We start from the raw sequence: 26,565 nt of genomic DNA on the forward strand, positions 1-26,565 counted from the left end.
TGTACTGTCACTGTCAATAAAAGACTGCACTTTACAGGACAGTGAGGGGAAACATGCATGCCACTATAATGATAACATCAGTCAAATTCAGTGGCGGGCCGTTCATTTTACACCTGGGCCTTCAGTGGCATCCTACCTGAATCAAACCACCTCTTAATACCATCATTATGACGTCACGGCTATAGAAACCATCAATATTATACAGAAAGGCAGTATAACAGGACGCTGCATTGCAGACAGGTATCTCATGTTACGAGAATGAATGACATCACTAAAGCAAGAAACCCAATTAAAAGAATTCAACAAGTCACCAAACACTCTAACCACCGACTGGGCTCCAAACACAGAGTCATTCAGTTGCCAACACCAGACATTCTCAGCAACACAATTTGCTCCTCGGAGCCTGTAAACCGAGGGTACCGCTCGTAGTTGCTGACCTGAAAGTGGCGGACGAACCCTTTTCCCGGCTGGGACAGGTTTGCTAGCATTTCCTCAAAATGTCCAGCTTTTCTTGGAAAGTCTGCCTTGAAAATGGATTTCTAAGTAGATCTGCGACCAAATTAACATCTTCTCCTCCGTCAGCCATTGTGGGTTAAAAAAACTGCTATTAATACTTACGATTATGATAAAGTTTTAGCTTGTGCAGGTCGCTACAGATAAGAATCGCTAGCTTTGGCTAAGCTCTCTGACCATCCAATCAGAGGACGTGAAAACTGTATACTAACGTCATCGTACGCCTGCTAGAAGGCCCTGGGGTCACCAACTTGAAATCTGATTGGTTAAAGCAACAGTTTCATTGCGATGTATTTTAAGCTGCGGGTGCCTGCACTTTAGATTCTGAAGGCCTCAGGGCAGAATTCTTTGACCCTGGCAACACATGATGGCTGAAATATGATTGGATAAAAGCTCTAATATAGACATACACTGCTGGAAGCACCCCAGCCCAGAGACACAGAGACACGCTATGAAATGAAGAGCATAGACTATTAGGAATAATCTAAAATGATTAATGGGAACATATAAAAATGTAAATCAGTGATTCTGAGTTTAGGCCAGCAGAGAAGGCCTTGCTGGCCCTGACGGCCCACCACTGGTCAAATGATTGCCCTAAATGCCTTTTAACTCACTTAACTCACACTGCCAGTATCATTGTTTCTGTGCTGGAGGCTCTTTCTTTCTTTCTTTCTCACCATGACGCCAGCTCCTCTGGTCTGATGTCTGCCAAAGTGCGAATTCACACACACCTCTGGGCCCTTCTCAGTGTGTATCCTGACACTCGCATTTCATGTCGTATTTTGGACAAAACCAACTGAGGCCATCAATATTTCAAGCAGTGGTGAAAGAAGTTGGGACAGAGATCCCTTTCTCACAGTACAGAAGCGTCAGTAAGTGTTATGCATTTTTATCACATATTATTTATTTTTCATCTATTGTTGTGGCTGGTCCCTAAAAACTGAGAGTAAAGCACCTCAAATTTGTAATTAAGTACAGTACTTCAGTGAATGTACTTAGTTAGAATCCACCACTGACTTTCATGATTATGTGCAGTTTGTATTTTCGACTGAATGGGAAAAGGAAAGGGATCATTTTCAGGAGCAAACAATTAGAACAACAATACATCAAACCACATAACAGTCAAACTGTAGGATCAAGACAAACCCCAGTTGTGTTCATAATGAGCTTTTTATTTAAAAGCACATGTATTAGAGCTAAGTACATTTAGCAGAAAAAACGGCATTGCAACTATATCTTTTGTACAAAAAAACAAGACAATACAAAAATACTAATAATGAATTTTAATACAATTGTGGGTTTTTTTTGAATGCATATTACAAACGTAACTATAACAATCTACAATAGTTTAGTTATCTAGATACAAAAATCTGTCAATTGATGCTTTTTAAGCAGCATTTTGTAAAGAACACAGGTCTGTAATCATAGTGGATATATCTAAACATGTTAAGAAACAATATCTTACAGAGTTAATTTTAGTGATCTATACATTATTTATATATTTATAAAAAGAGTGTGAAAACGGCTTGGTGAAATGATAGGACGGACTATACGATGAGAAAGATGTGCAACATGGCGGAGTGTGTTGTTGGAGGAGGATATCTGAGTAGGCTGTAAATAAAAAGGGCCTGTGTATCTGTACTGTACAACTGTTAGTGATTATACAGGACAGGCTATAAACATACAAGGTTAAAGATGCTCCTCAGCAGAGAATAAAAATATTAGATCCACAGTTTTTATAACGTTCACCTGCTCTCTCGCTCTCTGACACACAGTGGCACACGCATGCGCGCACACACACACACACACACACACACACACACACACACACACACACACACACTTGGCACAGCTGACAGTGTGTGTGTTTCATTTAACACACATAGTTTATCAAGAGGGGGCTCCTTTTCACAGCGCTCATACATATGTACACAGACATTCACACACACAAGATGTACATGTACAAGCACGAGCGTACCCACACAAGCACAAGAGTGTATAGGACACACATGCGCACACACACACGACAGACAAACATCCATTGCCAATGAGTGATTGGGTGGGTGAGAGCCCCTCCCTGCCAGCGGAAAGAGCCCAAATCATCCCAAAATAATGTGCCAGCTTAGCTGTAAATCATCACCCTCTTTCCACGGTGACAGACCGCACCCCTTCACTCTGCCCACCCGTCCCCTTCCTGTTTGGGAAGCCAAAATGATGGCCCAAAAAGCAGGAAGTGGCATGGCACAGCCATGCCTCTTATACAGGTGCTGAGAGGCCGAGAGATCTGCCTCCCTCCTTCCACAGAAAATATCCCCCCTTTACTACATTTAACCCTCAAGAAATGCAACATCCCGGGTTTGGGCCGCTCTGAAAGTCCACTGCAAAAAGCTTGACATGCTCATCTTGAGACAGAGGTATATGAGGCTGGGGGGCGTCACATCCTAAGGCTAAAGAACCTGTTTGTTGACATACTGATGTCTTCCGTCAAAAAGGTTTGGCAGCCAGAAAATTTCTCCGAAATTCTAAAGGCCTAGAAGAAGAAAATCAGTGTATGATTCTTACAGTGACCAACTGGCACAGGGCTGCTGAAGCCATGCTGAGTACGGAGCCCTGTGAAACCACCACACCAGACTCGGTCGGCTTCTAGGAGTCAATGTTTCTGTCTCAAGGATGTCAGCATCATCAAAGTTTCTTTCAGTTAGACATCTCAGGCAGCAAGTGGTGATAATGGACAATGAACTTAAAAACAGTGCTATAAGTTATAATTTTCTATACTGTTAATATTTCTATGCTGCTAGTAATTGCAGTAATATCCTTCCCATTGCTGAGGAAGTTGTTGTCCTACGTCGTTCCAAGGCCACAGAGAGTTCAGAGAGGAAGCATCACTGGACATCCCTCTCTCCCTAGGCAGGGGGTTTGTCTTTTTTTTTTTTTTTTTGTCTCTTTTCTTCATTCGTTTTTCTTCACAAGTGTTTTCCCTTTATGTGGTTACACTTCCATCAACCCTCCACACCCTCAGCTCTGCCTGTCAAGTCATCAATTTCTTAATTCATTTTGTCTTTTAGCTTCCAATTCTTTCCTGTTTGTGCTCAAAACGATGGGCTCAAAAGTTGATTAGTAGTTAACGTAATAGTAAATAATAAGTCTGGATAGTGAGAGTGGACTCTGCTGTGCAAATCTCAAATCTGACACCCTAGTCCACAGAGTGCCTCGCTGGGCACCGCTAAAGGGAGGAGGATGCCACTTGAGAAGCAGCTACAGTCTCTCGTCGCTACATTCTACTGTCCGATGGGAGGTGAGCAGCGCTGTGATTGGCTCCTCAGTCACAGGAAGAAGTTGTGGCCTCTCTCACACCATGTTGTGGTGGTTGTTCCTCTCAATGATGTCTGATGAAGGGAGCAGCTCCTTCTTGATGGGGGAGGGCGGGGGCGTGGCCGGCTTCACCCTGGGCTTGAACAGGTCTGACACATAGAACACCTGGTGGAAACACAGAAGGAGGCCGAGGTGAGAAAACAGAGCGGGAACAGCAAACACAGAAGAACCAGTGAAAAAACAAAATGAACCAAGCAAAGATGGGATCTGATTGCTCGGACCAGATATGGAGATGGTTATTTGGACGTGTGTGTCCAGTTGTGTAGTTCACTTTGAATGTAAATGCTGCCAAGTTACCACTGCAATTTGCATAGAGCATGTTAAACCTTTCTTAGTTGATTTGTCCATGCAGGACAACTTTGGGGATGGGTTTTGGAGTCTGTTCCCAAGGCAGTTACAAAATAACCACCATATGTACATTGACTGTAGAGAGACTGCAGAGAAAACTCAAATTTATCTGTGTGAGTTAAATCTGATCAAAAATATTTTTTCCAAAAGCAAATTTCAGATTCATTGAATACCAGGAGTGAACAGTCTGGATAAAACATGGCAGGTCTGTAGTGTGAATATGCACCCTCGTTCTTGTGTCTGCAGGGTGTCTGTGAGCTAGCAACAAGTGTAAATATGAGCGTTGCATTACTTCATGATACCATGATGGAGAAACACCCTATCACCTCCCTCTGCCATGCTGTACCCAATCCTAAACTAGAAACACTGAGTAATCTGTCTGAAGGAAGTGATCTTACCCTACACTGACATCAAATGTAGTGAACCCTGGCTAATACTAATTAAATGATGCCAGTCCCCTTTTACATCAGCTCTGAGGTCAGTCTGGCACGAAGGAAGAGAGAGAAAAAAAACTGAAGAGATCTCTTCCTGAAATCCTGATGACATCATATGTCAAACAGGAAAATGTGCAGGGGTGGACAGGAAGTGGGACCATGGAAACTACTGTCCACTGTAACAGTGGATTACCGTTTCCACTCACAGGGGTCTGGGGTCACTCTTGGGCAACAGGGGCTTCAGCTGCGGACTAACACAAGCAAACACACACAAATACACACACACATAATTGGCAGGCGCAGCAGCTTTTCCTTCCGTGCTGCCAGTCGAGGGCGAGTAGAGGGCCTGTGCCCGGGAGGTGGGGAGGGAGGGCCGAGGGGAGAAGCTGCCATTCAACACCAAACTCTCAGAAAGAGAGCCCACTGTGTAGCAGCTCCTCAGGGAAAACAATATGGATGACTGTCGCAGGCAAAAATACACTGGGAAAATACGTGATACTCTCCTATGGGAATGTGCTTGGGGAAAACATATACTAACAGCCAGTTCATCATTAATTGTTTTCCGGAGAAAAAAAATGGGTCAGTGATCTATTTGTGACAAAGATTGTCTCATTCTGAAATGTCGGCTCAACACAAAGACATTCTCCTCTATTACAGCTTGACATTTACTGACCCTAAAGACGACCTTCACTGGGGACCTCTGACTTTAGGATGACATCACACGCAGATAGATACCTCCGTAACACACAGCTGCTCTCATAGTTTTAAAAGGGCTCTTTGTCTATACAGACAGCAGTTTGTGCAACATCTTTAGCGCGTCATTAGATGGTATATTATATATGATATAATTAGCTGAGTGTGGAGGGATATGATGGAGTCATATCTCTGAGAATTACCCGAGCGGTCATGGGAAACATCCCATGCTCGTTTCCCATCCGGATGCTTTGTGTCCAATCACAGCAAGCCTTGCTACCGCCTCGCCCAACCTCCAACCTATCATCCCTGAACCTGTCATGGTGGAAGGCTTATCAAGACCTCACCACTTCCTGTGTATGATACGCACAAACACACACACAAAGTCTCCAAGCCTTTTGTGTTGAGTGCTGCAGGCTCAGCAGTTAGGCCCTTAATACAGGAAACAAAACAGCACAACCTTTAAAGGCATTTATATAGAGATATATACACTGTTGCCCATAAAGTTGGAATAATTGTTCAATACCCCCAATTTTGTTAAAGCCTGAATACACAGTTTGCAAAGGTTAATTGTGGTTTAAGTTTCACTGTGATATGTTTGGAAGAGTTTGATCAATAAAGTTGAGTAGATAAACGCTTTATTTATCAAGAATAAATCACATTGTCACAATCATTTCATGGTAAAAATTCAAGAGGTAAAAAACATTTTAGTCCAACTTTATGGGCCACAGTGTATATGTGTGTGTGTGTGTGTGTGTGTGTGTGTGTGTGTGTGTGTGTGTTTGTGTGAGTTTCTGTGGCTAACCACTATTAAAATGTCACACCTGGCACATAAAGAAGCAGAGTCATATAGGATATGAGAGCAGTAATTTGCAGGAACTGTGAACGTCTACAGAGCCACTGCATTAGTCACTACCCCCCACCCCCACACCCCCACACCCCACTTCTAAAAACTGGGGGCTTTTCAAAGCTAAATTGTCACGCTAACATGTGTCTCAATGTTACATATCTGTATATGCTTATACATTTTCAAAAAAGCGTTAAATGCTGCCATTTTACACAGAGTTCCCAATTGCGACACTTGAGTCGTGTGTGAGGAGTGATAAAAAATGACTTCCTGGTTCTACACAAGTTCACTGACCACACACACTGTTTCAATATTTGAGATCCCCTGTGTGTGTGTGTGTGTGCAGCATGTTGTGTGTGTTTGGATCAGAGAGTGCGATAGCATCCTCTTGCCCCTCCCTGTGGAATGCCTGACCCAACTCCTCTCCACTGTGACAATGAACCTCGAAAAAACAAATGGCCGCTGCCCTAGCTTTCTCCCTGACAGCTGCTTCCTGCTGGAGTCAGTCATCTTGACCTCTACAGCATCATGTGTTGAAAAGTAGGTCACTGCGTCTGATAGGAAGTGCCAGGTAGGACAGACGGACCACTTCCTGTTGTGGCTTTGGATCACAGCCCTGCAGACACAGTCTGAGGTGTTTGATTAAAAAAAAACACATTAATCTTCATATTCATCCATAAACCTCATGTATCCGACTCAGACATGATCAGTCACCAAATGTGAGGACAGACAAAGGGGTTTAAAGCAGCTATTAACTTAGAACAAAGGCAACAAAGCTGCAGTCTGACACGTCACTACATATGAATGTGTCCATACTTGCCCCAGGTTTGTATTGTTCATTTACTGGCACTCAATGGGGGTGCACTGGGATTAAAGAGGTAGCCTAGGGAAACCTGGAATAGCAGCTACAATAAAGTCATGGAACAAAACACTTCTCTACAGACAATTACTGAAATGTATTTGGAAAGGAAGATGTTTTTCCACCAGGCTATATAACTCACCATGTGATATTCAGATCAACTGTTCACAATCACACTCTTGGGACTGACGTGCAAATCCTCTAATTTGTCCAATGTGTTCTTTTGTTCTTCCAATCAGACTGCCATATCTAGACAATTGCACCGTCAGTGTTTGGACACTGCTCTTTTCATGCACAAACTCAGGCAGGATTCATGGACCACATTACCCAGGCTGCCATGAGGCTCTTAATATCAGCTGTTGCTGCTTTATGAAAAAACATCAAGTCTATGTCCATGTCCAGAAAATGCTAAGAAACCTTTGCCATGAGCCACATTGTGTGTTCTCAGGTGCCTTCAAAGATAAATCAAAGTCATACATATAATAACAGCAGTCACTGTACAACAGAAGGACATGTAGAAGATCTAAGTAGAGACATTAAAAGACTGCTTCAGGCTCTGAAGTCCTCAGAGTGGTGAAAGTTATACGCTCTGACATGATATCAAACTGTGAACTCATGATTTTATTCTTACATTCAGACTTTGCATCTAAAAGAATAATAGCGGAACCTGCACTCTTGTTAACTTAAGATCTAAAGACGTTCACACTCTGATATAGTACTTTCTACTGGCTTCTCTCAGGCACACAGGCTTCATACCTTCTCTGTCCTGCCTCCACTCATCTCCTGTCAGGTCCTTTCTGCTCTGCTGCTTATTGAGAGGCTGAAACGGCCGAGCTAAAGTATTCACAGATGTGCCTTTCTACTAAGGCTGGGCAAATCAGAAGGGGCGTCAAGGATTGTAAAACTAACCACGCTGCCTTGATCGGCAGGGGTTTGAGCATTAGGGCCTATATGTGTATGTATATATGTGTGGTGTGTATGCATGTGGATGTGAACAGTGTGTCTATGTGTGTGTGAAGCTGTCTCTCCGAGGGTTGTGGAATAGCTGAGTTGGATTAAACCCACGCTCATCCCGAGCCAAGATGTAGACAAGGCTCCTCTCTGCTGTCACTTCCCTTCCTTCACTCCTCCTGCCAGATCTGCCCATTCAGAGGTCAAGCTTGTATGTTGAGCATTTTTACAAAAACATCTTTTTTTTGTCTCCTTGTCAAAGTTGATGTCGTCCAGGAGCTACATCCAGCTGGAGGGGCTGATTTTGCCAGAGCATTACAATCCATTGTTAGTTGCTGATTTCTGTTCATGGTTCATTTTGGATCCTTCAATAATCTTGGCATTCAAGGACCCTGGTGTGTGTGTGTGTGTGTGTGTGTGTGTGTGTGTGTGATTGTGCATGTGAGTTTTAGCTGTGCCAAGGTCTGCCTAGGCGCCACTACTAAGGTCTTGCTGAATTTTATGAATCTAATCCTTTCCACGTTCATGATTTGGATCATGTAGAAAGGTAAGGGTTTTGTGTGTGTGTGTGTGTGTGTGTGAGAGTGTGTCTTTCCACACTTTTCCCAGAGGCAGCAGAGTTTAGCAGGGCCCTGCTGTGCTGATAGAACCAGAGCCGCCAAATAAAAAACCCAAAATAATTAACAGCCTCATTCCTGTTTCAAAGGCTAATCCTCCCTCTCTCTCTCCTACTCGCTCTCTTTTTACACTGCCTCTATTTTCCTCTTGACCCGAATTCAATTTTCCTTGGCTCCAACTAGCTTAGTGTAATGATGAGGGTTACGAAAATCATCTGGCAACTGCTGTGACGATATGTCACAAAAGCAGTGAAGACGGTGTATTCACACTAACACGCACACACACACACACACACACACACACACCACATATGAGCTGAACTGGGTCCCGGCTACAAGCAATGTGTTATTCATTAAAGGGAATCAGATTCTCCTCACTTTGCTGCTTGCTCCATTTCTCTTTTTCAGAAAAAGCAGAGAAGAGAAAAAGTGAAAACAGGGAACTATGCTATGTGAAGGCAAACTTTATTTGAAGGTTAGTCCATCTGTAGAATCCCCAATGGTCAATTATAGAAAAGTATTAAGTTGCAAAAGATGTGTGTGCTCCTGCTATATCACTCATATTTTTATACACTTGTGTGTGTGTGCCTGATAAAGATGAATTTATGTGTCGTGTGTGACATGTGTGCACTCACTATGCAGTAGGCCACCAGGGCTCCCTGCACAAAGCCTGCCAGGACATCAGTCGGGTGGTGCTTGTGGTCGGAGACACGAGATAAGCCAGTGTAAAAGGCCATCATCAACAGGGTGAACTGGAGCAGCGGGCGGAGGAGACGAGCGCCGCGCCATGTAAACCTGGACTGGAGATAGAACTGGAGAGAGAGAGAGAGAGAGAGTGAGAAAGCAGGAGGTGAACACACAGATACTGTTTCTTATTTTCTTCACACAACAGAATTTAATATGCACAGTTGAATGTGGAAAAGCTTTGACTGTGTAAGATGAAAAAATGTGTAATCTACATTATGTTATTGATACAGTAGTGACCTGAATCTTCACACACATACACACACCTGACTGGATATTTTCATAAAAGTCATTGAGTTTAACAAATGTTGCATTTATTCTTTAAACCTTCACCTGCGTGTGTGTGAGTGTGTGTGTATTATTACTGTCTGAGAGGTCTAGACTGAATCAAAGTGGGCAGGCTGGCCAGAGCAAAGAAACACATACTCTCTTCCACAACACACACAGTCACACACACTCTACTGCCTGAGACCCGGACATGACTGATTCATGGTTCAACATCCCAGCTGTAAAAACAGCACGACCACAGCGAGCCACTAGCATACACACACACATATACATTCCCTGCCATGAATGTTTCAGCACTTTGTTGGGATGAACTCTCTACCCTATTAGAGTAAATAGAAGACAAAGCGGATGCACCCCCGCTTTGCCCGCGGCCAACAACCAGTTTCTGGGTCATGATAAAGATTGAGAAGAGCCAAAACAGAGACAACTAAGTCCAAGGCCGCTCAGCCACTCTTACAAGAGCAGATACATGCTTAGTTTATGTCTCTGTATATCCACATACACGCACAGTGGAGGGATCAGCCTAGGCTCCTCAGACATCCTGTGTTTCTGCACCACTCATACCCTTAACTTCCTGTCTCTCACACCCAGAGGGCCAGGGAGGGCCAGCCTCAGCCAAGGTCTACCCACCCCAAAACCTCCACACTCGAGTCATATAATCAAGTAGGGCTAACAATACCTACAGACAGCCGCAGTGCCTCCCTACAACCCCCGTCCACTACGAGCCCCTGTAGGTGTGGACGTAAAGTTCCCACTTCCTCTACGACACTCTATCATTGTTCTTCTCCTTACGGAAGCAGAGGAAGCGATCCCTCCCATCCCTTCCAGTCTTGTTCTCTCCTCCTTGGCAGGGATGTTTAGATTTCAGGCTTCCTTCAGAGTGGTTCTCAGGTAGCGGGCAACTGGTAACTTTTGTCTATCGTCCTGAAAGCCATGAATGCAACACCAGAAAGAAAGAGCACTTAGCCAAAACAAAGATTTTCAGTAACTTGCCAATCAACTCTATCTGACTGAAGGGCAGTAAATAAACCCAAATAAAACGTCCAACTCTGATTCAGCAGAAGCCTGCACATATACAGTCATGATAAGCAACTGAGAGGGTTAACGACCTTCTGAAAATCTCAAAATTACATGGTCTCATCTTTAAATCCAACTCAGACTTAAATAGACTGCCTTTTTGACCCTAGCCAGAAATTTGCTGTGCTGTCTCTAACAGTCAGATCTAAGGAAAACAACAATAAAACACAACAACAAAAGGAGTCCCAACTGATTCCCATGACGGAGGGAGAGAAGAGCGACACAGAGTCTGGTGGTTTCTAAAGGAATCCAGCTCATTCCAGTAAGATCTTCTTCCTCTGTCTTTCTCGCTCTGACTCAAAGTCAGTGTTAAATGAAAGAGAACACACACAAACACAACAAAGTGAGAAAGAATGAGAAGGAGGGTTTTATACGCCAGCCCCCTTCCCTTCCCTCTCCTTTGGTTCACATCAAGCCGTGAGACAAAAAGGAGCAAAAAGAATAGCTGTGGTTAAAACCACTTGTATATCACAAGCAAACATATTGGTTTTTATTTAACCAACAACATGCGATATGCGTTAATGGCAGATAAACAAAGACAGCTCAGCAGGACGCATAAATGCACACACACGCTTGTCCTGTGCGGCTGCGGTGTAACTGTGCAGCGTGTCAGTTACTCATATGCCATCTCAGAAAGCTGCGACGCTGTGAAGTCTCAGCTCAAACCACATCCGTCGCAGCCCTCAGACAGGCACGACAGGAAATTAAGTACTTCGAAATCACAGAGTGCCAATTAGCAGATGACTGGGGGCTGTGGGAGGGAGTGCGAGGTGACAGCCACGCTGTGGGAATGACACTTTCACCCTGGCAGGCAACAAGGGAGCAGAAACAAGGACAGAGGGTGAGGGGAAGGCCCCAATAAAGACAGGATCCATATTTGTCTGTTTTCCACGAAACATGTCATCATCCATCCTCATGTTCTGTTGACCCGACTTATGACTTGGGCAGTTGGTAACATCTGCTCTTGTGGAGGAGACATGAGCGACATAAGAAAACTTATTTAGGGAGAGCAGAGTGGGAGGTTCTGTGAGCAAAAACATGATGCCACATGACTGGTTTTCAGCTGGCAAAAAAACAAGAAGTACAGCAGATTCCTTTTTCCACTGGGAATGTCTCCTCTGTGTTTCAGGCTGGTTTTGTATTCCATAACATCAACTAGAAACTGTTCCTCCTCTCCACCACTGATCCAGCTCTCCTTTCTCTTTCTGTTTCACTGTTTGCACCAGCCTCCTCTGGCTAGGGTCCTGAGCTCGCCACAGCTGGAACACTGGTCTCGGACTAGTGTGTCACTCTGTGGTCTGGATGCAGCACATCTCCATTCCCTCTCTGCTTTTTCCCCCTGCTTTTTATTCCCTCTCATCCCTCTTCCTTGGTCTGACCAGAGCGCAGCTGTAAGGTTCACCCAGAGGCTGGGAAATACCCGCAACAAGCTCTCACAGCATGACAATACACTACAAAACACAAGAACTTCAACTGTTAGCCCACCATGAGAACCAAGACCACCTTGTAACCAAGCTCGGGCCAGCCAGACCACTGACAATCTTCTTCAGAGGAAGAGGGTGAGGAGATGATTGGGGAGTTATGAGCTGACAGTTGTCTTTGTGTGTGTCTGTGTGTCTAATTATTTGAAATGCCTCAAGGGTGCTTAGCCCCACCCGACACCCACAACAGGTGGAGTAAGAGGGAGAGACTGAGAGAAATGGGAGAGGACAGGAAGTGCACATGCAGCTGCTCTGAAGAAAACAGGTGGAGTGCATCCATCCATCTCTCGAAGGAGTAAAAGGGAGAATAAAAGGTCTTCTTAAGACAGAGTGAAGAGGCAGAGCGGAGGAGCAGGAGGAGGAGAAGTGGATAAGAACAATGTTTTGTTTATTCATTCAGGCAGTGAATCCCCTAATCACAGCCGGGACTCCCTCTACAGTGTGTAAACCATTGTTTTGGTGGCTCTCTGCGTGTGTGTGCTTGTGTTAATGTGAGTGTGCTGTGGTGTGTGTGTATAAAAGAGTTTAACAGTTACTTACAGCCAGGTAGAGCATGGTAAACATCGAAAAAGAGGCATGTCCTGAGAAGAAGGATTTCCTGTGTGGAGAAACATTATCGTCAGTCAGTTTTTCAGTGAAGTGAGTGTTATACACAGCATATACGTGTACTGTATATTGAGTATGTATTGGTGTTTATACAAACCTGGCCTCCTGTACATCGCTGTCTTCACCACTGCATGTATAGTTGGTGATGTATCCCTGTGAGCAGTCAATGGTGGAGAAATCTGGTTTACACACATCTAAGAAGTGGGGTCTCATGCGACCCACCGACACCTTGGCAATGTCTGTGAATGACTGGCTGACGGCACATCCAAAGAGAAACACACCCATCTGCAAGATCACACACATTAAAGATTAGACATAATATCAATATGGCTGTCTAAAAAGCGACGACTGGGTAGCTGCAGTTCAAGGGAGGAGTCAGTTACGAATGCAATAATCCCGTAACATATGAAGCACGCTCATTGGGAGCTGACCTGTTTGTAGAGGGCTGCGACATAGGGATTCCCAACAAAAGACTTGGTTCCCTCATGGAGCTGGTGAATCCTGAAGCATTCTCCAATCACAATCTAGAAGAGAGGATTGTTTTTTGAGATAAACAGACAACACTGATCACAAATATGAGACAAATTCCCCCTATGTGATGCAGCTGAATCCTACGGTACGTTTAGACGCAAATAACCATGCAGTAAAAATGCTAACACTTAAATTTCTATCATCCAAGAAATGTAATTCACTTTCAGACTAAAGTCACAGTTTAAATAGAAGGGATGCGTAAAGGGCAGACAGGAGAGACAAAATGCGAGAGATTCAGAAACAGACAGACATACAGAATGAGCATGGCCTGCCTTTCCCTCAGGCAGTTTTGATGTGATGTTATTAATGAATGGCTCAATGATACGATGGGGCCTTTTATGTGGGATGTTGGGGATAATGAGGCAGTGAAGGAAAGGGAAAAGAAAAACAGGAAAACTTAAACAAATGATCTAGACTGGGTCAATATCCCAGTCAGACTGACGTGACTTTGATGTGAGGAGGATTTATATCAAAGCAACGGTCTTATATAAGGCTTAAGTCAAGTGGGCTGAAGCCCTGAATCCGGTGTTATTTCAGCCACACACTTTTAAGTAATGTTGGGGCCCATGGAAAGACCTCATCTAGACTGAGGGGGCTTACGCCGAGCCAACCCTCGAGGCACGGAGATGTCAATCATACCTGTACCACCTGGGGTATCTGACTGACGGATCGGCCGCTCTCCACCACTAACCACATCTTCCTTTCCTTCCTCTTTCCACACAAGGCTTCACTCTTCTGCCTACCTTCTCACCCAATCTCTCAGGAAAATATTTACCTGGCCATCTGTGAGCCAGCACACTCAGTACTGAGAATGTCAGTAGAATTAAGACTCTAAATGTGTGCACGTCCGCCGGCTCACTGTTTCCCAGACACTATCATGGTAATGCAGATACATAGTGTTTGTGTATTTACATGTATTCTGTTTGTATTGTTAGGCTTGATAAACACACCTATCCTGCCTATTGGGTGGTCAGCTGGCAGGCTCACAGCCAGAGGAAACAAACATGGTGGTGTATTAGTGTGTGTGTTCTATTGTCAATGAATTGTTTTGATCTAAGCTTAAGATTAGAACCACGGGAGGCCGATACAAGCCAGAGAAGTTTATTTGGATTGTCAGCATTTGCATTCAAACCTCTCCTCCCCTTCTCTAGCTCCCTGTCTTGGTTTATTCCTATGTGTCTGCTCGTAGAAGGCCTTTCTGATCTGAGCAGAGGGCTCAAAAGGTGTCTGATGGGTTTATTTGGATCGTCAATGAGGATGCTTATAGAACCCTGTCTTGCTATTGCTTACTCTGTTTCTCACAGTGGAAACGTGGCCTGTCAGACATAGATATGTCAGACCAGCGGGACTGTTGGGATTTCCCATGCAGCGAATATAAACAAGAGGCCTAACTGGAATCTGCTACCAGTGCATGTATGTGCGTGTGCCTGCAATAGTGAATAAGTGTGCATGCATGTGCGTTAAAGGAATGGTGTCTGCATGGCAGTAGACGCCACTAATGGAACACAGCTGTGTCAGACACGCTAGCTTTGCCCACACGTGAACATGTGAGGGAGCTAAATAACACATGCACAGTCTCCTGGTTCCAATAAGTAAAAGAGATGGGCTGTTACAGTGTGTGTGTGCGTGTGTGTTAGCCCACCAAGCTGATGACGAGAAGACGGGGGTAAGCGACATCTCAGTCTGGGAACTTGTGAGGGGCTCTGCCACAAAGAGTCTGGGGGCTGTAAAGATCATCTAGCCTGACCACGTGGCACTAATTGACATACACGTACCCCACCACATGTCATTATAACATGTTTCCACTAACCCTGACCCACCCTCTAACTTGCTGGCACTTCACTAGAGCCACTCTTTCTCTGGAGCAGGAGTCAATTCATGGGAATGAAGACTTCATGCTGTTGGTAACTGCCCAGATGCCTCACGTGATCAGTGCAGGCATGGGAGAGAGCACTGACACATTCACCCCGAGTAATGTGGAGGGCACAGAGGGCACAGAGTCAGGGTGCAGGAATACGAATGGGAGGTATGAGAATGGATCGGGACCTTGTAAAACCTCTTTGGTCTTTGGCATGCATGCCTCAGCACGCATACAAACACACATTCTTAATGTCGCTTGGGGGACCTCTCACTACCACTTGACTCACTGAGCGAAGTAATAAAAACAGGCCATTAGAATATGGCTTGTATGACTCAAAGCTGATGCAGAAGTATGATGAAGAAAACATTATGGAATGAAAGGGCATTACATGTAGAGCACATTTATAGCAAAAGACTGGAGTATTTTAGGAAATACTGCATGGCAAGAAATCACGTCTTGATGGAGGGGCTGTGTTAGTGAGAGTAATCAGACTAAGGTATCTAAGAGCTAAGAAGAAGTGACTTTAAATTGGAGTAAAAGCAGAAGACAAAGGGAGGTGTAAAGGTCGACTTACAGAGAAGATGGCAATAAGAATGCCAACACCACAAAGCACGGCATCACTAATGGTGTCTCCCTCTTTTCGGGGGTAGCGGATGGACTGGTCCGAACAGTAAAACCCGCGCTGGTACGGCTTTATGGTGCTAGTCTCAATGATCAGGAAAGGCAGGCTAGCTACAAGACACAAGGAAAGAGGGGAGCAAAGAGAGAGAATGACAGGGAGAGGGAGAGAAGGAAGAAAGCATAAAAGCACCAGGTCAGTGACACAGACACAAACAAGAGCACGCTGGCACCAAGGGATCATGGGATATGGCAGAAACGGGTGGGGCGTGAGGACACGTCATGTATGGGCAGCTTAGAGCAAAGGAGTGATGGCTTTCCAAAATCTGATGCAAATGACACCATAAATGACAAACTATGACATTAAAAGTGCATCAACTTTTCTGAACTCTTCTAGATCTCACTCCTTCACAGCCACCACCACGAACCACCAGCCCTCCCCTGTTTCTGCCCTCAGTGTTCCCCAAGGCCAAGTGCTCTTTGTGTGGGGGGCGACTTACGGACACTGCAGGCAGTGTCAACCCAACAGAGGTGAGCACTGAGGAGGGGACGGTGCTTCTCTTGTATGGGTATGCCAGGCTGGAGTCACTGCAGTAGAGACCCCTCTGGTACGGACGAATAGAGGTACGGTGCAGAACCAGGCTGGGCAGCATAGCTACACACACACACACACACATACACATGAATGGATGTATGAACCCACGCGCGCACACACTCACATTCATAAAGCTGACTCCCACACACGCCCAATACAGGGAACTTTTCTGCATCATATAGCTAAGTCCACTTACCTGTAAGCTGAAGAAAAAAACATCATATTAAAACACACATTAACAGACAATAACGGTCACAGGTGTGTGCGAGCTCATGCTATCACTGATTAAGCCGTTTGCTCAGCAAACCCTCTCCTGCGGCTCCTGTTGACAGTGTGACACCAGGCTATTGAGAACTGAGGTTTATCCTTTAGCATTAGGAGATCCCCCCCTCCTGGCAGAGCAAATACACACTGACACTCAGGGCTGGGGGTCCATTAAAGGAGACAAAAGAAACCCGCTAACACGGGTACTATGTCAATACATTGTGAAAGCTTAAGTGTTATGGATTGCAGGGGAAGAGAGTGCCATTCCAGGTACAGCGCTGAAATGCCTTGTTTGGCAGAAACCATTTGTTAAGGAAATAGTTTGGGGAAATGTGCTTATTTACTTTTTTCCCTAAAACGTCAAACTATGATATAATTTCATAAAATCAAGCCTTCAAGAGACGAGCTCTGTCCAACGACCTCAACAACAAAAGAGACGAGGAGTTGAAAGAAATAACTTTCTCAGCAACACGCACAAGCACACACTCATTATATTCTGATGAAGGGAAAATGTATCTCCAAATCTACGAACACAGACATGCAAACTCTGGCTGGGACTTTCAAAGTTTTCCTTTCCAGATTCTAATATGTGTGAATAGCAAGAAAAACAAAACTAAGCCCACCCAACTCTGGAACATTTTTCGCTTGAGAGAGTGTTTGGCGTGTGCATGTACAACTGTAGTAGCTCATAAATAAAGGGAGCTCAAGACACGAAGGCGTCCTGAAGACCCACACACTGACACACCAACATATACATTCAACATCAGACTGCACAGAAACTAGTCCCGCATGTGGTTCAAGCGGTTGGCTCACATCACAGGAATTCTTGACATTTGGGTCAAAGGCAGAAATCCACTCATGAATATTCCTGAACCACAGTCGTTGTCTCAGCAGTGATGGGAGAGGGAGATTGTGTTACTGCATGGTCTGTCGTGAAAAACACCAGTTACCACTCGTACGAACTTCTTAAAAGCTTCTTATGCATTCTTGTGGACACACACAGAAGGCTCTCACAGGCTCCTGAACATCCACACTGTGACATCTGCTCCTGCTTGAAAGAACAACGTGTTGTCTCAGGTGTCTGACAGATCAGTGAGGCCATGTGGTCATGTCCACACTAATATGGTTAAATAGGAGAAATTACCTATTTTTCGTCATTTTGTCAAACTTTTTGCACTTATGTGTGTGGTTGGTGGTTTTTGACTTTAGAAAAATATAATTTTGAAAGTTGTCTACAATAAATTCTGCCTTTTAAAGGCAACTTTTGATGCCAAGAATGAACTCCCTTGACAAACAGTTTTTCAGCTAAAGTGCTCAGAAAAATCCACATTTCTGTGACAACTGCGCATCTGTTGAGGAAGATCATGTGATGTGGTGTAAAGCTCCAGGACAGCCGCTAAATGGGCCGTGAGGTGAGGATGTTTTGTCAACTGCTGATTTCAAGTTCAAGACTTAAATTAAACTGGGAATCTGGTTGTCACATTTTCCTTCTTCTTCTTCTCGTCCCAACATACCAAAACAACACTTCAGAGGAATTGAAAGCCACTACAATGGAGGAAGGGATTTGAGGTTTGCAGTTTTCTATTGTTTTGTTGTTTCAGTGTAATCGAAGCAGACTGTCTCCCTCCCCAGTGGTTGGCAGAAGGCAGCAGATGGGATGGTCACTGAGGCAGACACCTGCACAAACAGGGTGCAGCGCCAGGGCTCGACAGGCGGCTGGTGGGCCCACACTGGGCTGGGCCGGGCTTTGGTGGTGTCTGAGAACCACTGTCCACACAGCAGACTGGCTTAGCTGTGGAAGAGCCTGTTCACAGAGACCAGACCAGATTCTGATGCGGATATGTGTTTTTCTGCACGTGAGTCTTTTAGCTTAATGCCCCAATGAACTTAGGTCACCTTTAATAGCTTAAACACAGAGAGAAGCCCTGTGTGTTAAGTCCAAGCACAAAATGAGCACTATTGGATAAACACTCAGCTGGGAAAAACAAAAATCGGATCATGATTTCACTCACGCAAACGTCTACCACGTTTTTTTCTATTTTCTCCTCCTTCCCCTTCCCTCTCTTTCTCCGACCCTCCACTCTGGCCTACTTGTGGAGGGGGGATTCAGATGCTAATGAGGAGAAGTGAAAGGAGAGGAGGTCATGTGCTTAACACACATAGGAAATACACACACACAGACAAACACACACACACACACGCAAACTGTTGCTTAAAGGACTGATCAGAGAGCACCATGGGAAAATCAGGAGTTGACCAGATGAGAGACAGAAAAGGGAAAGTGAGAGCAGGTGATTGACCACTATCAATTGAAGATTTATGAAAGCCTTCCTGTTGCTGCACGCTGCCCAGCCTTGAGATGCCAATCCCTCCCCATTGCAATCTCCCTGAAAACAGCCTGGTATGTGGGCATTCTCCTCATACCACAGTCGATCCATGAACTTCTCTCTTAGCTTGAGCTTAAAGCACTCAGCAGCACTAAGCCCACGGCCCATCTGAGCCTCATCCGCAGACAGAAGAAATATGACCTCTTAAATGGCACTGGGATAAAGAGTGAGTGACCTTCACAGGGCCTGCTGACCCAGAGAGAGAGGAAGAGCGAGATGGGGGAGTGTCAGAGGAGGGAGGGATAAAAACAGAATGGGGAGAAAAAGAAAGAGGTGGGCTGGGCTGTTGGCTGAGGCCTGTGTTGCGTCAGTGAATTAAAAAACAACTATTTTACAAGCTCTGTCATGAGGTCAGTAACATTCAGTGATGCCTGAGATTCTCAAATCCTCGCTAAAGGGGCTTCCCTTTACTGCTGGAGTACAATCTCCCACTACTGATGTTTCACCCTTTGTTTTTATGTTTTCTTCCTTGCCGGATAAGTCGTGTGTTCTGTGCTTTTTGAGCCAATGATCATTACGAGTTATCAAGCCACTGAGCTGCTTTTAAAACAGCACAAACAGGCGCCTGAGAATAATTGGGGCTTAAAAATTCCTCCGTGGAGTGAAAGAGAAGGGGAGAGGGAGAGACAGAAAGTATGGAGAATGCAGCAGGAGAAAAAAACACACACATCCTAAGTGGGTGGTTTGGCAAATTTGGGGAACAGTTCTATTTGTCTTATCAGATCCTGTCATGCATTTCTCCCTTTCAGTCTATGAGGAGAACCATTGCAGGCCACTAAAGACTACTGACCGCGGGTCCGATAGTGAGAGAGGTATTTCTTTGGCTAGTTGAATCAGTGTTTATATGCAGAGGTCATGGCAGAGCCTTTGAGTGTGTGCACGTGTGTGTGCTGTACTTATTTTCCGTCCATAAATCCACTCACATGTTCACGCTCCACTTCATGCTAGAAATCGCAGCACAAGAGTATGCCCGTGTGTGTTTATATGTGGTCTGTGTGCATATGTTTGTGTGTTTATATATGAAGCTTGCTGGGCATGTGGATGTGAGTGTGTGTGTGTGTGTGTGTGTGAGAGAGAGAGATTAACCAGCCGGCACCCATTTGATTGGCTTTGGAGTTAAATTTGGTATAGCGAGTTAGCGCTTGGATTAGCAGGACTAACACTACTAAGTCTGATTTTTACATTTTCGTTATACAAAAAGCATGCAGACATAAAGGAAGGAAATGTTTCTTTTATCAGCTTCCTACACGGTTAGAACTGGATTTTTATGTGTTTCAGCAGTGCTCATTAATGCCAAGTCCAAAGGTCCTCTGTCCTGCAGGGTTAGGATCAGCGAGGTTCTATTATTTCTCTCATCTTAAGACCGACTGTACTTGCCAGAACAGGACACAATAACTATTCTAAATGCAGCTAAAGCCCTGCATCGCTCAAGAGGTTAATTCCCTTTGACATGACACTATTTTCCCTGTAGAGCAACACCTGCGTGTCTGCTGAGACTTTTCTCATGGGTCTCTCACTCTTCTGGGTCTCTATTGACATTTTAATGGGCTTTCATGGCTTTCAGGAGCAGAATTAGAATGATATCGTGATTATAAAGAGCGAGCTGGAGTGTCAGCTGTGAGTGTGAGAGGTGAATGGGAGGCGGAGCGGGGCAAAGGAAGAGGTATTGTGGCCTGCTCTAATGGAGGATTTCCTCCTCCTGTCTCCCAAACATACCATGTGACCCGTCCTAAGGAGTGGGGCCGACAATTCAGAGGAAGGTTAGAGAGGGCGGAGGCTGAAGGGGACCCGACTCCCTTGACTGGTCAGTCAATCAGTCGTCCTCTCTTTTTCTATGATTTTTCTCATTGCTCTGCTGTCAGTCATTCAGGGGCTCAACTCAGCTTAAAGCATTTATCAGATCTGTATCCTTTTTGGTCAAGAATCTTTTATTCTATGTGTCTGTAGCACAAGACTCAAAACCCATCAAGTGCCAAAAACCAGCATAGAACATTTCGTGAGATCATAATCTTTATTGCTTTGATGATATAGTTCCTGATTTAGTTACCATTGTATGAGTTTTAAAGTATTTAGACAAAGTTCTTGTATAGCTGTTTGAGTTTAGAAAAAAGCACTTGTGTGTTCAGTTTTCTATTTAGCAAAAATGTTCTCAAATTTTCTTTTTTCAAACATGTTCTACTTCCAAATTTTTGGATGAAAGTGTGTCTCAGTTTTATATTGTTGTGAACTGAATATCTTTGGGTTTGGGACTGTTAGTTGGACAAATCACACACCATAACACACCAACTTGAACTCTACAAAAAAAATGTGGGGGGCATTTTTCAGTATTTTTAAAGACTAAATTATCCATCAAAAAAACGGATTGACAGATTAATAAAGCAAGAAATATTATCATTGGTCATATTTGATGATGGACTGCTGCAACTTTAGTATGTATAAAATGTATTCTGGTCTTTTTATCTCCTAATAGAACAATTCATCTCAAAGAACAGATCCTAACCTGATCTGTCTCCGCGTTTGTGTGTCATTATGACAGAGAAGCCTGACTTATTTGTTCAGATCCTTTATTTTCGTGCCAGCCGCAGACTCCTGACAAAACGTTTGACACATCTCTATCAGTTCAAGCGCCACGTCAACGCACACCCTGCAACATAACCCATGTTGCTAAAGGACACCCTAAAGTGGCCTACATTGCTAAAGAGAAGCATGTATAGATATTATCTTGTGGTTATTTGATATGTGTGTGACTCTGTGTGTGTGGAGACAGACACACAGACTGTGTTCCATTACTCGCTTCAACAGAGTACTCGACTCCATTAATTTGGATAAATTCCCTCTTACAGCAACAAGTCACAATGCAATGGCGTGTGTGTGTGTGTGTGTGTTTGTGTCTGTGCAATCTCAAGGGGATGTATGAGTGCGCTTGTGTGAGAAAGATTAGCCTTGTGTGTGTGTGAACTGAGAGTGTGAGTGCTGTTTGTGTGTATCTGATAAGAGCGAGGGATCAGAGAGAATGAGTGGCTCAGGGCCAGGTCCACTTGTTGGTGGACATTGTTCTGCCAAAACGAAGGCAGGTGAGAGGGACGTCAATTCGGTGCCAACAGCTTATGGGTAGAATTGTTAAGGAAGGTTTCTATGGCGACATTATACACCTGATATATATTAATGAGTCGAATCGTAAGGAATTTATCAATACTAACTACAAATTAGCTTATAATTTCCTCCTAACCTTTAGTCCTAGAATATATCTTTACATTTAGAGGTGACACACCACACAATGCTGGTGCCTCACATTCAACTTTATCTGTAGGTCACTCAGGCCATGAGCACGAGTATGTGTGGCCTTCCAGACATTTGGGAACTGAGTGCATAGGTTAGCTGGGGTTCATGACAGAATCTGGAAGTAGCTACAGGGCCAATGGTCAAAGGTGAGGGATATGACATAGGTCTAGGATCATACTGTAGCACACAAGAGCAGGGCACACATGTCACTGTAACACTGCCTGTCATATCTGTGAGACTGTGTGCCTGTGTGTGGCTATGTGGGTGTTAAAGTGGATTACTGTGGTTCCACTGGCAACTTCAGTAAAGCCTTTCTCAAACATTTTTTAGTTGTCGACCACAAAGGGCTTTAAAAATGCTCTTGCAATCCAAATAAACAGACTCTGCTCCATAAAAACCACCCAGGCTTTATCCATACACATAATCGCTGTTTAGGAAACATACTTTCATAAACACATGCGTGAACATGCACATATGTACACTGATACAGATGTTTGGCTCTAGATGTCAGTTCTTTGTTTCCACAAGCTGCTGATGTGTCTCACACATATACAAAGCTCACAAATACACAAACACACACTCAGGACGGAGTGGCTGAGGTCAGCAGAGTGGTGTGCAGAGTGAATCCCTGTCCTTTTTCCCCCTCTGTGTGAATGCTGCAGCGACCGGGGGGCCGCTGGCTGAAGCATGTGCTTACTCAGAGAGATTTTATTCACAGGAATAAATGCCTTTTACACACAGGCATCTGTCGGGACACTCTCTAGGGGACTTTTAACAGCAGGCACCTGGGAGGGCAGCCTCCGAACGCTGCTGCTGGCTCCATGTTGCTGTTGGCGTGTGGGCACATTTGAAGAGATGTTGGATTCAACTTTGTTTTGTGCGAAATTAGGATATTCCTAATGTGTTTTAAAAAAGATCAGTTACAACTCATCAAGACATTCCTAATGCTTGGCCGCACTGTCAGTTGAATGAGGTGGACGAATGCACAGCTGCTCCAATGAAGGGAAACTTGAGCAGTGCCCAGGGGCCAGATCAGGCTACTTGGCTGGTTGGTTGGGTGGCTGGCTGGGCGTTTCTCTGTTGTTGCCATAATGGCATTATAAGCCCCTGGGACAAAAGCCTGGCTGCGGAGAAGAGAGCTATGGAGTCTTTCATGAAACCTGATGCCTGTGTCTGGATAATGCTCCTCTAAAGTTCATTTGCTTTCCTCCCTTTCATGCAATCCTTCCGCTCTTGTGCTCCTTAAATATCCTGCTCACCTCTGCACACATCATGGACGTATTTACCTGAAGACAATAGGTGTTAAACTGGAGCTGCAGCGTGAATATTCTGCGTGATGTTTTCTAGTATTGCAGGGAGCCTCTTCTCTGTATGTAAACAGGATAGGGCTCAGTGGCTGCAGCACAGATAAGGCCTGCGCCAATAAAGATGCTGAGCTGATTACTGCACAGCACTGGCCACAGCTGAGCAGATAAGTACTACAGCCCACAATCCAGTCAACAATACTGCTAGAAACAGCAACAGCCATAAACCACTGACAGATAATCAAGCAGCCTTAAATGCTCAGCGAAGTGGGTCTCTCACTCTCTCATCTCTACTTCATTCACTTTTTCTCCCTCCCTCCATTTCATCCTCCTTCTGTCTGCCACTACCCTATTGGTCCTCGTTAACGAAACAAAGAGCGCTGAGATGCATCAAAAGGGGTATTGTTCTCAGTGAAACAGTGCAATCTCCCTGACCCCCAACCCCCCATCTCTGGATGCTCACAGCATGTGCACACACACACAAATACAGACGATTGTAGTGGGCAATGTAGTAAGAGAAAGTGGCAGACAGAGGGGCCTGTGTAACAGCAGGGAGGAGGCCCAGGCGAGGACATTGTGGTGTAACAGAGAGATATAATGAAGCCTACAGCTCTCAGCCTGCTGGGTATGACGAGGCGCTGCTGTATAAGATCATCTGCTGCCTCTGCTCTCATTTACATTAAAGTGCTAGAAGCATTGTTTGTGGTTCAAGCTGCAGACTCCATTTTAAAAAGTGGAACTGCATCTAACATCTGTATATAACCATGCAGAGCGAACAGTTTTTCAGTTATTTACATGATCTTGGTTCTTACTTTTATGGGTGTGCTGGTAAATCAGGTGTTAATGAATGAACTCATTGCCCACACACAGGATTCAACAAAATGTTCATTTACAACACCAGCTGAAAACTCAAGCACAAGCTTAAACACATGCAAGAATAACTGCTTACAAAAGTTTATGGTAGGGTCCAGCCCAGTGATCCCGACTTATCTAAATAAGCAGTTTGGGGTGCTTACCGAAGAGGGATATAATTATAGATAAGAGAGTTGAGAAAGACACAGAACCTTTACTGCACTATTGTTGTCAAACCAACAAGCTATTCTTCTTCTGTTGTCAAAGTTTGGTCTTTTATTGCGCTATTTTATTGTTTGCATCGGAGACAAGAGTTAAAAGAGATGAATGTGTCTGGATTTTATACCAGCAAGAGACACAGTCACATCAGTTAACCTGATGCCTTCGGCTTGCTCACAGGAGCCACATGGGACATACGCTCAAATCGACCCGCAGATGCCCCACACATGTTACCCGAACACACACTGCAGACATAAGCGCACACATACGGACACCTTCCACCCTTCAGGCCATGGAGCCCATCTAATGACGGCTCAGGGAGCTCTCTCTCTCTCTCTCTCTCTCATAAACCCCACTGGATGCACATGCACGCGCTCACACCCACACACCTCTAATCGCAGTCCTGCATAGACACAAACCCCAGGGGTTTGTCATTTAACTCCTACACCAGCAGAAACCAGCCACATGTCACAATGACGGGCTGAAAATGGCCTGGGCTGGCCACAACACCACCACAACTCTCCGTCACGGCCGATATAAATATATATCTAGGCAAAAACGCATAGCTTAAATTACATACATTCTTAAAGGACTAGTTGCCCCATGGCCAAAAGTGTTGTCATGAACATCTGGTGATCTTTATCTTATTACATCATACAATGCTAGTCTTCTGCCAGAGGACAGTCCTCACCTTCAAAAGAGCCCTAACCTCGCCTCGTCCTGCAGCCATAACATCCACACACACCACAGCCCACCACAGGCCACTCCTAAAGGCACAGATAACACACAGGCATATATACAGTGATGTAATCACTCTGTAAATACCATGCACGTCGACTATTGTCAGAACTGAATCTGGACACTGATGGTACATATTTCTCTGTGCGTGTCCACTGAACGTGTGCATGGAGCCCTCGGCTGTGTGTGAGTGCAGGAAAAGTCATACAGAGAGCACTGCAGGCACTTGTCCTATATGAGTCTATTTTCTGCCTGACCTTTGGCCTTATCCAACAAACAGTAGAACAGACTGACAGGAAGCATCAACAGTGGGACTGAAACAACTTCAATACTTCTCTTCAGTCAATACCCATGTTCCTCCTGAGAGTTTGTGACAAGCAACTTAATGGCTACTAGTAGAAAGTGATCTGTTTTGTTGAATGTTACAGTCCCCAAATGAATGATGCTTGACATGTCAGAAATGAGGCATGTTTTTTTTCCTAATTAATCCTCCCTCTCTTTGGGTCATGTATATCTGGCCAGGTAGTCCAGAGCACTTCTCAGTGAGCTCCTGTCCATGAACAAACAGACTCACGCAAAACTCCTGAGAATATTTGCCCTCAGATTAAGGTCAGCAGCTTTGGATTGCAGCCTGTGTTTGGGTTTGTGTGTGAGGGCCTCCCACCTGCTGTTTGATGACAGTTCTCTACTAGACACTTAGGCGAAAACTACTTATCTGTTGTCATCAGACAGCTGAGTTCCTTAGAGGTACTTTCAAAAACATTTGATGGATATAATGTGATTTATTTGGTATGTAAGACAAAATATTGGAGTGTAGTCACCTCCAGCAACATGAAGATAAGCTAACCAGATCTTATCATTGTTAAGTATTTTGCTACTAATGTTTCTTCATGCTATTTCTCTCCATTAGTGCAAAACCATTTAAGAAGAGGGGAAACGCGCTCAAGTGGAGAGGGAGTATGGGGGGGGTGGGGGTGGAAATGAGCTGCGAGGCAAAAAAAATGGACAGGATTTCATTTCACAACCACACCTACCTCCGACCGACACTACCTTTCCGTTTCCCACCCTTTCCTGAGCACCACTA

General features: G+C 44.6%; 1 protein-coding gene across 2 annotated transcripts in view; it reads right to left on the reverse strand.

Moving 5' to 3' along the window:
- Nucleotides 1-1,674: 1,674 nt before the first annotated feature.
- Nucleotides 1,675-26,565, reverse strand: part of plpp3 (phospholipid phosphatase 3) — a 28,893-nt gene continuing 4,002 nt past the window's right edge. The window contains exons 2-7 of one of the 2 annotated variants that reach the window (XM_070832609.1): nt 15,797-15,954; nt 13,262-13,354; nt 12,928-13,115; nt 12,765-12,822; nt 9,270-9,446; nt 1,675-3,990 (exon numbers count right to left, since the gene is read on the reverse strand). In XM_070832609.1, the coding sequence (XP_070688710.1) occupies nt 3,862-3,990; nt 9,270-9,446; nt 12,765-12,822; nt 12,928-13,115; nt 13,262-13,354; nt 15,797-15,954 (803 nt within the window). In that variant the 3' untranslated portion in view covers nt 1,675-3,861. Of the gene's footprint in view, nt 3,991-9,269; nt 9,447-12,764; nt 12,823-12,927; nt 13,116-13,261; nt 13,355-15,796; nt 15,955-16,340; nt 16,496-26,565 lie in introns of both variants that reach the window. The other variant, XM_070832610.1, reaches the window with a different exon arrangement.

This window comes from Pempheris klunzingeri, chromosome 6 (genome assembly GCF_042242105.1).
Source record: "Pempheris klunzingeri isolate RE-2024b chromosome 6, fPemKlu1.hap1, whole genome shotgun sequence".
In the NCBI taxonomy this organism is placed as follows: domain Eukaryota; kingdom Metazoa; phylum Chordata; class Actinopteri; order Acropomatiformes; family Pempheridae; genus Pempheris; species Pempheris klunzingeri.